At 25.9% G+C, this 15,692-nt stretch overlaps 1 protein-coding gene across 1 annotated transcript; it reads right to left on the bottom strand.

The window, feature by feature from the left end:
* Positions 1-8,342: 8,342 nt before the first annotated feature.
* Positions 8,343-9,437, bottom strand: LOC131179377 (uncharacterized). The gene has a single exon (XM_058146202.1). The coding sequence runs from the start codon at positions 9,435-9,437 to the stop codon at positions 8,343-8,345; it is 1,095 nt and encodes a 364-aa protein (XP_058002185.1).
* Positions 9,438-15,692: the final 6,255 nt, after the last annotated feature.

The raw sequence follows: 15,692 nt of genomic DNA, 5'->3' as shown, positions 1-15,692 counted from the left end.
ATAATTTTAAATATATATATATATATATTTATTTATTAAGTTAAGTATTATCTAATACCAACAAATAAATTTATAACTAGAAAAAGATAAAATAAAATGAAAATTTAAAAAAATATATATTTTTTAATTATGTCATGTGTCAAATAATAGTAGATATAAGTATCGAAATTTAATTAATAGTTTTTTAGTCTTTATTTATATTTTTTAATTATATCTTATATGTATTATTTATAAAATAAATTATTAATTTCTTTTATATATATATATATGTTAAGATAAGATTCTTAGTTAAGCATTATTTAATATCAATAATTAAATTTGTAAATAAGATAAAATAAAATAAAATTTAAAATTTATAAATTATAAATATTTTATATTTTTTAAATAAAATTATTATTGAAATATGACATGTCAATGTTAATCATTTTCAATCTTTAGTTTTCATATATATATATATATATATATATATCTCATAAATTTAAAATTTAAATAATTATATATTTTAAGACAAAATTATTAAGTATTGTCTAATACTAACAAATAAATTTATAACTAGAAAAAAAAAACAAATTAAAATGAAAGTTTTTTAAAAAAATTATATTTTTTAATTTTGTCATGTGTCAAATAATAATAGATAAAATTTAATTAATAGTTTTTTAGTCGTTATTTATATTTTTAATTATATTTTATATGTACTCTTCTTAGTTAAGAATTATCTAATATAAATAATTAAATTTATAAATAGGATAAACTAAAATGAAATTTTAAATAGTTTAAAATTTACAAATTTATAAATTTTTATATTTTTTAAATAAAATTATTATTGAAATATGACATGTCAATTAATTATGCATCCTAAGTGTTAATCATTTTTAATCTTTAGCTTTCATATATATATATATATATATATATATATATATATATATATATATATATATATATTTAAAATTTTAATAATTATATATTTTAAGATAAAATTATTAAATTAAGTATTATCTAATACCAACAAATAAATTTATAACTAGAAAAAGATAAATTAAAATAAAAGTTTTTAAAAAATATATATTTTTTAATTATGTCAGATACAAGTATTAAAATTTAATTAATAGTTTTTTAATTTTTGTTTATATTTTTTTAATTATATCTTATATATACTGTCTATAAAATAAATTATTAATTTATTTTATATATATAGTAAGATAAGATTTTTAGTTAAGCATTATCTAATATTAATAATTAAATTTATAAAGAACATAAATTAAAATGAAATCTTAAATGATTTAAAATTTATAAATTTTAAATATTTTATATTTTTTAAATTAAATTATTATTGAAATATGATATGTCAATTAATTATGCATCCACGTGTTATTCATATATATATATATATATATATATATATATATATATATATATATATATATATATATATATATGTTAAATTTTATTTATTTGTCCAAGTAAATAAAAAATTTAATAAGCTTATATTTTATAATTTAAAAAATTATTTTTTATTGATCTAATTAAATTGAAATATTAGTAGTCTATATTTTTAGAATTTTTTTAAGTAAAAAATTTTTTTAAAAAGGTTCAAAATATGAGTAAAATACATAATACACCTAAATCTAAATATTATATTCGTCTAACATGGAACTATAAATTTAAAGGGGCTACTGTCTCCACTTAAAATTTTAATTTTTAATCTTAAGTAGTTTAAATATGAGCATATTTTAAATAAGTTCTCACATTTAGTCTTTAAAAAATTTATAACAAAATTTTAAAAAGTTGATTTTTTATTGACCAAATTAAAAAATAAAACAATGAACCCATTTCTAATAATTTAAAATATTATTTTTTATTGGCCCAAGTGAATTAAAAAATTATTTACTCATATTTCTTAAATTTCCTTTTAAGCAATAAAAAATAATTTTATAAATAATTAAAATTATGAGTGAGGTACACAAAACACTTAGGCCCTCTATATCGAAATTGCCTATAACTATTTTCAAATAATATTTACTTTTGTGTTAGAGTGAAAGTTTTTCTTATTGTTTTACTCATCTAACTAAAATAATGAAAATAAACAGCTAAATTCAAAGTTTTTTAACTAGCTATTTACGTGCATGTATATATATATATATATTTTCCAAATAATTGTTTAATGCCTCGTTGATGGTATTCAGATTGAAGGTACATCAAATAAATCGGGTAGAGGACCTAATGTTTGTGATACATTTACATATGAATATTAAGATATTTTTAAATGTGTTTGTGTTTATGTCTATTAAATATATTACACATTTAAGTGCAAAATGATAATTAATTATTTTATATATTATCTTGCAAATAAGATAAAAAAATCTCAACAATGTAGTCGTTACAGTTGATTTCTATCATCAATTCTAAGTATAATGGTCAATTTTTATTTTCATTTTCTCTCAAAATCATTGTTTATTGTCAATTATCAAATTAAAAAGGAAAGTTTCATAATGATATAAAATAAGGTAAAATATAAGATTTTTAATGCTTTCAAATTACCCAAGAGTTATAAATACTTAATTATAAGTTAAAACCTTATACGTTATATTTTTTTACATCACATATTCATAGATTTCTACTTTTTCACTTTTTATTTTTTCGAATTTTAAATATTCAAGTGAAAGGAGATATGAATGAGTGAATGAATTGAATTTTACAATAACATTATCAATAATTAAAAAGTGGTGATATTTATATATCTTATATCTTCCAAAAGATTTAAAATAGTAAATAGAAATTTTATTTTTTTTTAATATTAAGAAAACATGTTAAAAATTGGCAGTAATGTTGAGGGGCTGTGTGTGTGCCTATTAAACTTTTTATTGTCCCATTTAATAGTACAAAATGTAAAAAATTTATTGGAAAATTTGAACAATTTCAACTAATTAACTAGTTATAATTCCTTATAATTTTTTTTTTTAATAAAAGAGAAGGAACTTTATCTTAATCTTTTAGTAAAAGTATAAAAGCAAATCAAATTTTTAATTTATTTTGTTGCGAAACTCAGGGTTTGAACTTTTTATTACTATTTTTCATTAAGATACTCTTCAGGTCCTAAAGAATAAATATGGTGGCTTTTAAGCTATTGTATTGTGCAAATATATAATTTCATATCATATTTTCAAAATATTAAAGGTTCAAACATTCATTTTAATTTTGTTCAATAATAATATTCTCATTTAAACAATAAAATATCTTATCAAATAATTATATAAAATATAAGGAAAATTATCGTGAATTTGTAAATCTTCTCTTTGAAAAGATTTGATAATCATGAGTGAAATATTGGACAATTTTCAATGCTCATTCTGGGTGAATTGTCAATGTAAAATTGGAAATTCAGCAATTGAACCTTACATAATTACCTATCATTTACTCTTTTCTCATGTGTAACTATATAAGTATATAGAGAAAATTACTAAATTTGTATAAACATATATATATATATATATATATATATATATTATTTTTTAAGTAAAAATGTTACCATGTAAGTTTGAGCTTATTACGTATTAATTATGTAGACAACTCAAAAAGGAAAGATTGGGATAACGCCCTTTATCTTCTGGTTTGAATCTCTCTCCAATAGAACAATTGATATAGAAGCATATAGAACAACCCTTAATTTCATGTTTGGGTTGTGAGTCTTTCTTCGAAATTTACCTAGCAATTAATCATTTATTATGTATAAAAGTTTTTAATTAACAAAGGCAATTTATTTCATATTTTTTAAGTGAATGGATCCTATGATCTATGGTATCCAAGAACTGTGCAAAATTTAGTTGGGGATGGATTGCTCAATTTTATTAACAATAAAATTCATTTGAGAATCCTATGATTTAAAAATTTATTGAAAAATTTGAACAATTTCAACTAATTAACTAGTTATAATTCCTTATAATTTTTTTTTTAATAAGAGAGAAGGAACTTTATCTTAGTCTTTTAGTAAAAGTATAAAAGCAAATCAAAATTTTAATTTATTTTGTTGCGAAACTCATGGTTGGAACTTTTTATTACTATTTTTCATTAAGATACTCCTCAGGCCCTAAAAGAGAAATATGGTGGCTTTTAAGCTATTGTATTGTGCAAATATATAATTTCATATCATATTTTCAAAATGCTAAAGGTTCAAACATTCATTTTAATTTTGTTCAATAATAATATTCTCATTTAAACAATAAAATATCTTATCAAATAATTATATAAAATATAAGGAAAATTATCGTGAATATGTAAATCTTCTCTTTGAAAAGATTTGATAATCATGAGTGAAGTATTGGACAACTTTCAATGCCCATTCTGGGTGAATTGTCAATGTAAAATTGGAAATTCAGCAATTGAACCTTACATAATTACCTATCATTTACTCTTTTCTCATGCTGTAACTATATAAGCATATAGAGAAAATTACTAAATTTGTATAAACTTATATATATATATATATATATATATATATTATTTTTTAAGTAAAAATGTTACCATGTAGGTTTGAGCTTATTACGTATTAATTGTAGACAACTCAAAAAGGCAAGATCGAGATAACGCTCTTTATCTTCTGATTTGAATCTCTCTCCAATAAAGCAATTGATATAGAAGCATCTAGAACAACCCTTAATTTTATGTTTGGGTTGTGAGTCTTTCTTCCAAATTTACCTAGCAATTAATCATTTATTATGTATACAAGTTTTTAATTAACAAAGGCAATTTATTTTATATTTTTTAAGTGAATGGATCCTATGATCTATGGTCGATATCCAAGAACTGTGCAAAATTTAGTTGGGGATGGATTGCTCAATTTTATTAGCAATAAAATTCATTTGAGAATCCTATGATTTAAAAATTTATTGGAAAATTTGAACAATTTCAACTAATTAACTAGTTATAATTCCTTGTAATTTTTTTTTAATAAGAGAGAAGGAACTTTATCTTAGTCTTTTAGTAAAAGTATAAAAGCAAATCAAAATTTTAATTTATTTTGTTGCGAAACTCAGGGTTGGAACTTTTTATTACTATTTTTCATTAAGATACTCCTTAGACCCTAAAGGAGAAATATGATGGCTTTTAAGCTATTGTATTGTGCAAATATATAATTTCATATCATATTTTCAAAATATTAAAGGTTCAAACATTCATTTTAATTTTGTTCAATAATAATATTCTCATTTATACAATAAAATATCTTATCAAATAATTATATAAAATATAAGAAAAATTATCGTAAATATGTAAATCTTCTCTTTGAAAAGATTTGATAATCATGAGTGAAATATTGAACAATTTTCAATACTCATTCTGAGTGAATTGTCAATGTAAAATTGGAAATTCAGCAATTGAACCTTACATAATTACCTATCATTTACTCTTTTCTCATGTGTAACTATATAAGTATATAGAGAAAATTACTAAATTTGTATATATATATATATATATATATATATATATATATATATATTATTTTTTAAGTAAAAATGTTACCATGTAGGTTTGAGCTTATTACGTATTAATTATGCAGACAACTAAAAAAGGCAAGATTGAGATAACGCACTTTATCTTCTTGTTTGAATCTCTCTCCAATAGAACAATTGATATAGAAGCATCTAGAACAACCATTAATTTTCATGTTTGGGTTGTGAGTCTTTCTTCCAAATTTACCTAGCAATTAATCATTTATTATGTATACAAGTTTTTAATTAACAAAGGCAATTTATTTTATATTTTTTAAGTGAATGGATCCTATGATCTATGGTCGATATCCAAGAATTATGCAAAATTTAGTTGGGGATGGATTGCTCAATTTTATTAACAATAAAATTCATTTGAGAATCATATGATTTAAAAATTTATTGGAAAATTTGAAGAATTTCAACTAATTAACTAGTTATAATTTCTTATAATTTTTTTTTTAAAAAGAGAGAAGGGACTTTATCTTAGTCTTTTAGTAAAAGTATAAAAGCAAATCAAAATTTTAATTTATTTTGTTGTGAAACTCGAGGTTGGAACTTTTTATTACTATTTTTCATTAAGATACTCCTCATACCCTAAAGGAGAAATATGGTGGCTTTTAAGTTATTGTATTGTGCAAATATATAATTTCATATCATATTTTCAAAATATTAAATGTTCAAACATTCATTTTAATTTTGTTCAATAATAATATTCTCATTTAAACAATAAAATATCTTATCAAATAATTATATAAAATATAAGGAAAATTATCGTGAATATGTAAATCTTCTCTTTGAAAAGATTTGATAATCATGAGTGAAGTATTGGACAACTTTCAATGCTCATTCTGGGTGAATTGTCAATATAAAAGTAGAAATTCAGCAATTAAACCTTACATAATTACCTATCATATACTCTTTTCTCATGCTGTAACTATATAAGCATATAGAAAAAATTACTAAATTTGTATAAACTTATATATATATATATATATATATATATATATATATATATATATATATATATATATATATATATAATTTTTTAAGTAAAAATGTCACCATGTAGGTTTGAGCTTATTACGTATTAATTATGTAGACAACTCAAAAAGGCAAGATTGGGATAACGCTCTTTATCTTCTGGTTTGAATCTCTTTCCAATAGAACAATTAATATAGAAGCATATAGAACAACCATTAATTTTCATGTTTGGGTTGTGAGTCTTTCTTCCAAATTTACCTAGCAATTAATCATTTATTATGTATACAAGTTTTTAATTAACAAAGGCAATTTATTTCATATTTTTTAAGTGAATGGATCCTATGATCTATGGTCCATATCCAAGAACTGTGCAAAATTTAGTTGGGGATGGATTGCTCAATTTTATTAACAATAAAATTCATTTGAGAATCCTATGATTTTATATATATATATATATATATATATATATATATATATATATATATTATTTTTTAAGTAAAAATGTCACCATTTAGGTTTGAGCTTATTACGTATTAATTATGTAGACAACTCAAAAAGGCAAGATCGGGATAACGCTCTTTATCTTCTGGTTTGAATCTCTCTCCAATAGAACAATTAATATAGAAGCATCTAGAACAACCATTAATTTTCATGTTTGGGTTGGTAGTCTTTCTTCCAAATTTACCTAGCAATTAATCATTTATTATGTATACAAATTTTTAATTAACAAAGGCAATTTATTTCATATTTTTTAAGTGAATGGATCCTATGATCTATGGTCCATATCCAAGAACTGTGTAAAATTTAATTGGGGATGGATTGCTCAATTTTATTAACAATAAAATTCATTTGAGAATCCTATGATTTTATTGGGTTGCAATGTTATTCTTTATATTTTGCAAAACCAAATGCTGCAGTTGATCCAAATCATATTAGATACAACTAATAGTCACATTATTGAAACTTGTAAGTTCATGTCCTGAAGGAAGAATAAATATATATATATATATATATATATATATATATATATATATATATATAAGAAATCAAAATAAATCTCTAAACCTATAAATTTGCCAATAAGTTTTCATTTATTAAAAAGTTTAATTGATAATACAATATTTTTTTTTTCTCTTAACTTTACAGAATTATAATAAAGAGAGAATTATACATTTATGGATCATATCATTGACATAGTAATCAAAATTTATAGGGTTACTCATCTTGATTTTATATTTTTCCGAAAGGGATTCGACATCTTTTGAACTATGCCAAAGATACATATAATGATCCTATAATTTAATTTATATAGTTATGTTTTGGTTTGATTTCTTTTTTCTATATATTATTTTAAGGGTTGACAATTATAATAATGAAACGGAACCCATAGAGGAAGCAATTAAAGGATGAATTCAGGATATACCATTATAAAAAACATATATGGAATGCTTTGGGATTTCTTCGTGAGTCCAATCTTCAAGATACTTAACTAGATGTTTTTGATAATCCTCAATTAATAATTTTCCTAATGATGCTGGTTTTGGCATGGATTACAATGTTAATGTCAAAGGTTATTTTGCATGGTCATATTTAGTCAACTTTGAATGAAATATTGTTTATACTTTAAGGTTTGATTTGTACTATGTGGATTATAAAAATAATCTGACAAGAATTCCTAAGCATTCTTTTTTTTTTTTTGTTTGAAGATTGAAATTTCATTGAAGAATCATACTGGCATATGTCCAAAGACAAATGCTTGCTGAGCAGACCGATTACAAGCAAAGTAGGGATCACTTAAAAACTTTTTAGCTAAAGCATGTGCAGCTTGGTTGCCCAATCTTTTAACATGGGAGAAAGTAACCAAATTGAACCTGCTTGCTAAAAGCTTGATATCGAAGATGACCCTTTAATGTCTAAAGGTGCAGATTGAGAGAGAATGGCCTGTATAACCATAAGAGAATCTCCTTCTACTCTAACTGCACAGAAGCCTCTATTTAGGGCAAGGGTGACAGCATCTCTACATGCTAGGCTCTCCAGGACTAGCGGATCAACAATAGATTCATACACTTTGCAGCACCAATCTAACGGCTTCCCTTCCAAATTTCTAGCTACAACTGCAATTGCTCCTCTCCTTCTATTTCTATCCACTGCAGCATCAAAATTGAGCTTAATAACATTCACCGGTGGAGGGGTCAAAGCTAGAGTAGAATGATTCAGTTCTGACTGCTTTGAAATAGAGTCATTTGCCAAGGAGAAATCCTCAAAATGCTTAAGTGTTGCTGCTATAATGTCCTGTGGAGATATGATAACATTTCTGAAAATCTTTTCATTTCTGCTCTTCCAAACATGCCACAATATGAAAACCAAGAGTTGTATAAGCTGCTGGTGATCTTCATGATTCCGAAGAGGTATTAATAATTCAGTCCAACAATCCTTAACATCCACACTATGAAGAAAGACAGATCTTAGCCTGAGTGGGGAATTAATCCATATTGCTACAGCGTGAGGACAAGAGAAGAACAAATGTTTACTAGTTTCCATCTCCCCACAAAAAGGACAGCAAGGATCAAAATGCGGCAATCTCTTATGTAGAGTGTCATTAGTTGGTAGCTTGTCCATTAGCATCATCCATAGGAAAATGGATAACTTAGATGGTAATTTAATCTTCCATATGTGTTTCCATAGCTCCTCCAACCTGCTATTGGAACTTGGACTTGCTACTGAGAGGGACAAGGAATGCTGGGATTTTTGGATCTCTCTCACTATATAATATCCAGATTTGACAGTGTATTTACCCCTTTTATCATAGTGCCATATAAGTTGGTCTTTTTGTCGAAACAGCCCCACAGGAATTGCTGAAATACACTTGATTTCCTCTTCATGGAAGTTTTGTTGAAGCCTTTCATAGTTCCATGAGTGAGAATTCTGATTGATAAGTTGGTGGACCCATACCACACTAGCATCATGATCCATCTTGACTCTTGGAGGATTTGGAAAAGATTGGGGAATCCAGTTGTCTAATTTACAAAGGATAGAATGTCCATTTCCTACATGCCATCTCACCCCCTAAGAAGCACTTGCCTTCCCCACAATAAGCTTTGCCATCCCCACGATGGGCAGCTTCCCTGTGATGCCTGCAAAAAATTAGTAAAGTGGAAGTATTTTACTTTAAAGACTTGAGATAAAAGGGAATTAGGGTTGTTCATAAGCCTCCATCCTTGCTTTGCCAAGAGTGCCATATTAAAACCTTCAAGGTCCTTAAAACCCATTCTGCCTTTTGGCTTTGGCTCACACATTTGAGACCAAGCTACCCAATGCAACTTCCTCTCATTCCTCTGCTGCCCCCAACAGAAATTAGAAAGCATGGAATTCATAGCTTTACAAAAAGAGGATGGTAGTCGAAACGCAGACATGGCATACACTGGTATCGCCATTGCCACTGCTTTAATAAGAACCTCTTTCCCTCCCTTAGATAATAAATTCCTTTTCCAACCAGCAGTCTTACTTGCTACACAATCTAGAATTTGTGAAAAGGATTGCTTCTTGGAATGTGGGATCTCAGAAGGGAGTCCAAGATACTTTGAAGGAGCATCAAAATTCTAAATAAGAAGGACTTCGGCAATTCTTTTACGAATATCAGTAGGGGTGCTGGAACTAAAAACCAAACTGGATTTGCTATGATTAATTGATTGTCCACTAGCAGAAGCATACTCTTGAAGGATTTTTTTAATTATCTCCGCATCCCTCTTAGAAGCCCTCGAGTAGATGATAGAATCATCGGCAAAGAAAATATGGGTGAGGGCAGGGCCATGTCTTGCTATTTTCAGACTCTGCAGAGGAGAGGATTTCAACTTGTGGGATAGACCTTCAACACATATTAGAAAGAGATACGGGGACAATGGATCCCCTTGTCTCAAACCCCGTGTGGAGGTGATAAAACCCGTTCGATGCCTTGGATTGAATAGGTCACTGTAGTCAAACAAGCCATAATCCATTGAACCCATTTTGGATGAAAACCAAGTCGTAGCATCATGTGTTCTAGGTAACCCCACTCCACACAATCGAAGGCTTTACTGATGTCTAATTTAAGAGCCATCCCATAACTTTTCCCTTTGCGCCGCACCTTGAGAGAGTGCATAACTTCTTGATTAAGAAGGATGTTATCCGCAATCAGCCTATGTTTGATAAAAGCATTTTGCTCACACCCAATGATTCTGTCCATAAATGGTTGCAATCTATAAGTCAGTAACCTGGAAACCACTTTATATATAACATTACATAGCCCAATGGGTCTCACATCCCTCGTAGACTGCACTTGTTTAACCGTTGGTATAAGGGTGATCAATGTGTGATTCCAGCTCCTGGGCATTCTGCCTGTATCAAAGAAAATTTGCACTGCTTTACAAATATCCTCCTCTATAATATGCCAATACTGTTGAAAGAATAATGCTGTGAAACCATCTTCTCCTGGTGCTTTTGTAGGATATATGGCAAAAATAGCACGAAAAATTTCCCCTCTAGTAATAGGCTGAAGTAACTGATTGTTCATCGCCTCTGAAATTCTTGATTGAAAACCATTTGTGAAGGATTCCAGATTTGCTGGGTTGCTTGATGAATAAATCTGACGAAAATAATCACAAGCTATCCTTTGCATCTCATGAAGGGAGGTTTTCCATATTCCATGTTGATCCATTAACCCCTGGATTAAATTTCTTTTTCGCCTTTGGATCACTTTGGCATGAAAGTAGCTTATATTTCTATCCCCCAACTTTAGCCAACTTACACGAGCTTTTTGAGCCCAATAAGACTCCTCATGCTTTATTTCAGTCAACAGTTCTTTTTCAAGCTCTTGGATTCTTGTGGCATTCCAGTTACTCGGATGTTGTTGTTCTGTTGCCAATTGACCTTTTAAAGTAGTAATGTGATGGTTTGAATTGTGAGAATTGGCTCTGCCCCAATAGAATAAAGCATGACGGCAAGCTTTTAATTTGTATGCAGTTTGAGACATACCAAAACCATTAGAGACAGAGTTCCATGCAGAAGAGATAATTAATTCCACCATTTGATTTGAGACCCATCTACTATCAAAGTGAAAGAATTTCTTTGCTTTTGGGGTCGGATTAATACATAGCATAATAGGTCGATGATCGGATCCCAAATCCTGTAAGTGATGGACTTGTGCCGAGGGATATAACAGTAACCATTGGTGGGAGGCAAGACACCTATCAATCCTTTCCTGAACGTTATAAGGATTATCCCTACGATTATTCCATGTCATAGGTGGTCCACAGTAAAGTAAATCAACCAACCTGCGAAATATGGTCATTTTTGCTTTTGCTCTAAAATTACCACCCCGTTTCTCATAGAGCTTTAGAATGGCATTGAAATCGCCGATGAACAAACTTTCGTCTCGGAAGTTAGAAGAGTAAGACAGAATAAAATTGAATTGCTCCTTCATAATTTCTTCTTCACTGTTAATGTGCACAAACATTACATCCCACTGAGCATGAATAAAGAGATTCTTGGCATCCATAACAGAAGCATGAATAAAGAAATTTACAAATTTCATTACATTCACAGTACAATTAGAGTTCCATGCTAAATAAAAGCCACTCGCTGTGCCAACCGGGTCTACAATCAGCATATCAAAAAAGCCACAACTATTCAGCTTCCTACGCACTATGCTTTGCTTATTCTTTGTCTACATTTTGCTTTTCAAAAGTCTTTCTTTTTTTTTTTAGCCCTTCATACAAAAAAGTGATAATATGGATAACTCTCTATTCTTTTTTTTTTTTAACTGCCATAATTCTTTATTCTTCATGTGTATAATTTTCTTTATATACTAATCATAAAATAATTTCAGTCTTATAATATAATAAAATATTAAATATATAACAGTTGATTATAAGAATTTTATCTTCAAAAAATAATACTAATTATTTATATTATGTCATTTTAAATTGTTCATATAAATATTATATATGAATCGAATATGAGTGAAAAGGTTTTTACCATATAAAATATCAGAGTTTAAAATTTTATGTTACATTAATCTTATTTATTAGATACTTTAAAATTTAAGTATAACTGTTAAAATTTATCTCAGCTTTTTCCTTTAATTGGATGTCTTATCCTCCACCATCAGCAGAGAGAGAGAGAGAGAGTGTGGAAGAAGAGTGGCCGACAAAATTTTTTTGGTCTTCCCATATGCTCTCACCGATGATGATGGTGTTGACGATAAGGAAGTTTGGGTCTTTCGATTTTTCTTTTCTCTCTTGCTATTTCTGAATGGTGCGAAATCAACAATCTCGCCAACTTGAGCGACAATAACGATAGAAGCGAGGGCTTGGGTGGATCGCAATAAAAGAAGTAGGGTTTTGGGTGGGTCTTGGAAGCTCAAAAGGAAGGAAGGCTGGGTGAATCAAAATATAAAATTATAATAAAATCAAAATTTTAAACATAACATTATTAAAATTAAAAGTATGAATTATTTTAAAAAAAATAGTAAAATTTAAGATTTTTTTTTAACGTATAATTTATTTGCTATTTCAAAAAATATAAAAGTATGGATTTTTTTTAACATATTATAATCTGACTATGAAATTTTAAATTTAAGTCTCGGAGAAAATGTAAAAAAATAAATAAAAATGAAATAAAAGTTTGAAATTTCAAATTCTAGAACTCCGTACACCAATGTATAAGATTCCATTGATTCGGTTGTGAACATTAAAAAAGGGAAGTGAAAGGAGAATGGCTTGTAGAACCATGGCTTTTCTCTGCTGCTATTTACTTCCTGCACTGCTTTTCAGTAGCTTTTCTGACTGCTGGTACTTACTTCCAGGACAGTTATTAGTAGCTTATTTTTTTAAATTTTTAATAAATATCGAATCGAAGACGACGCCCCAAATTTATTATACCCTTGCCGCCACGAAACCAAAGCCAGTAGTTGAGCTCTCTCAACTAGTCAAGTTCAACCTCTGATCATTCAATTACTATCTGAAACTTCGTTTAACCTTCAATTTATTTTGTTGCACATGGAACTTGGTAAGCCAAGTAAATTGGGAAAACTTGGAAAGATTGAATGAATACCGTTAATTATTCAGCAAACCTATCCTTGGAATAACAATGATGGCTTCAATTTTTATATAATTCCTTTCCAGCTTTTAATTAGATATGCATCTAATATGTTGAGTTGTTCATTGTAATTTTCAATAATTTTCTGTGATGGAACTAATGGAGAAGCTGACCGCCGCAATTTACTAGATGGCTCCAATATCTATTTTCTTTTCTAATCCATTAAATGTGACGCGAATTTTTATTTTACTTTAAAAGATTTTTAGTTAAATTTAATCGACTGTAAATTATTTATATTATTTATAATTATTAATTTTATTAATATATTTTTAATTAGTAGTATAATTATTTCAATTTATTTATGTTTATTATTTAAGTAAAAATAAGAAACATAATAATATTTAAATTACATTTAATTATTTCCTTCTATTTGCATACATAAAAATGTATAATAGTTTATATAATTTAGGAAAATCAATAATTTTTAAGTAAAAAATAAATAGAAGTAGTAATTAAATAATTATATCATTAAAATATATGATTATTTAATAATTTAAATAAAGAATTTTAAAAAAATAATTAATTGGAAAATACCAATGTGTGAATTTGTGGTTTTAAATTATTATAGCTAAATTTGTCAATAATTTAAATGTGTGAACAATTTATTATTGCCGGTTGCCAATAGATCGTGGATGAATTATTTTTTACTTTTAATTTTCTGAATTTAAAAATGCCTCAATATTGTAAATATTATTATTTTTTATTTAGATTTTTTTAAGAGAAGGAAGCAAAGTGATCACTGACAGTCAACACCCAAAGTGTGCGAAACCCACGTGGCGAATCTTACGTTTACTGCAAAAGTGACGAGGAACCTTAAAGGACAATTTAAGATTTTAAAGGTATCGTGGAAATCACTTTTTTTTTATTTATTTATATTTGATTAATATTTTTAAATTTTAAATTTATTTTAAATTTAGTTAAATTTTATTTTTTTTAAATTTAATTATTACTATTCGGAAAATATTTTAATTTATTTAATTTTATATATTTTAATTAATAATCTATATTAAAAATAAATTTTATTAATAATTTATATTTTAAAATTTTAATAATTTCATAAAATATTTTAATTTTATTTTATATAAAATAAAATCTTTAAAAATTTATAAATATTATTATAAAATAAATATATATTATGTATAATTAAATATTTATATAAATGCTTTTAAATAAATAATACTGAAAATTTAAATTCGATCTGAACTCGTTACAGGTATTAAATTTTAAACCTAAATCTATTTCAAACTTAATTATGTACTATTTAAACTAATTTTATTAGAATTTAGTTAGATCAAGTGCCCAGAAAAATTGATCCATTGACATCCCTAACCCTTTTTTGTCCTTTCAAGTAAATTATTACAAGCTTATTATATTTTATTTTTTAAAAAATTATACAATGAAACTAATATATATATATATATATATATAATTATTTCATTATAATTATTAATTATAGTCGTCTCACATAGATCTTATCATAATTAATTATTATAATTAAATTTTTCTATACAGAACAATTACATTAAATATTTTTTTTACCTTAAAAATAAAGAATTTTAAAATAAATTAAAAAAAAACTAAAACTCAATATTTCTTATTTTTTGCATTTTATAAATAAAAAAACCAATCAAGTTATCAAGGATTTTTATTTATTTTAAATGGTATATTAGTATAAATATTTTTCTCTATCCAATTATTTCCTTTTCCATCTAATTTTATATATGTTATAAATAGACAAATTATAAATTATAGATATAAAAATACTTAAAAAATTAAATCATACGTTTAATTATATATATTGTTAAAAAAAATAATTGGATAGACTTAACATATTAATCTACGTAAAAATTTATCTAGTATAATATTTTATAAATTGAGCAGTTTTTGCCAATTTAAGAGATAAGCTTTGGTCTACGTGTAATTTGGTATTAAATTTTCTTTATTTGAGCCTTTAATTGATGGTTATGCCTAATTCATAATGACAGCTTAAAAACAGCTATAATTATAACCACTGTTTCCTTTTATTATTATTCAAAATTAGATTCCGTTAAAAAAAAATTTTATTCTTTATTTATATTAACCAAATTAATTAGC

Source organism: Hevea brasiliensis, chromosome 4 (genome assembly GCF_030052815.1).
Source record: "Hevea brasiliensis isolate MT/VB/25A 57/8 chromosome 4, ASM3005281v1, whole genome shotgun sequence".
Classification (NCBI taxonomy): Eukaryota; Viridiplantae; Streptophyta; class Magnoliopsida; order Malpighiales; family Euphorbiaceae; genus Hevea; species Hevea brasiliensis.
This window is presented reverse-complemented; position numbering and strand designations above follow the sequence as displayed.

What these genes read in the sequence shown, in the direction of transcription:
- LOC131179377 (XM_058146202.1), bottom strand. Translation starts at nt 9,437, where the DNA reads ATGGATCATGATGCTAGTGTGGTATGGGTCCACCAACTTATCAATCAG.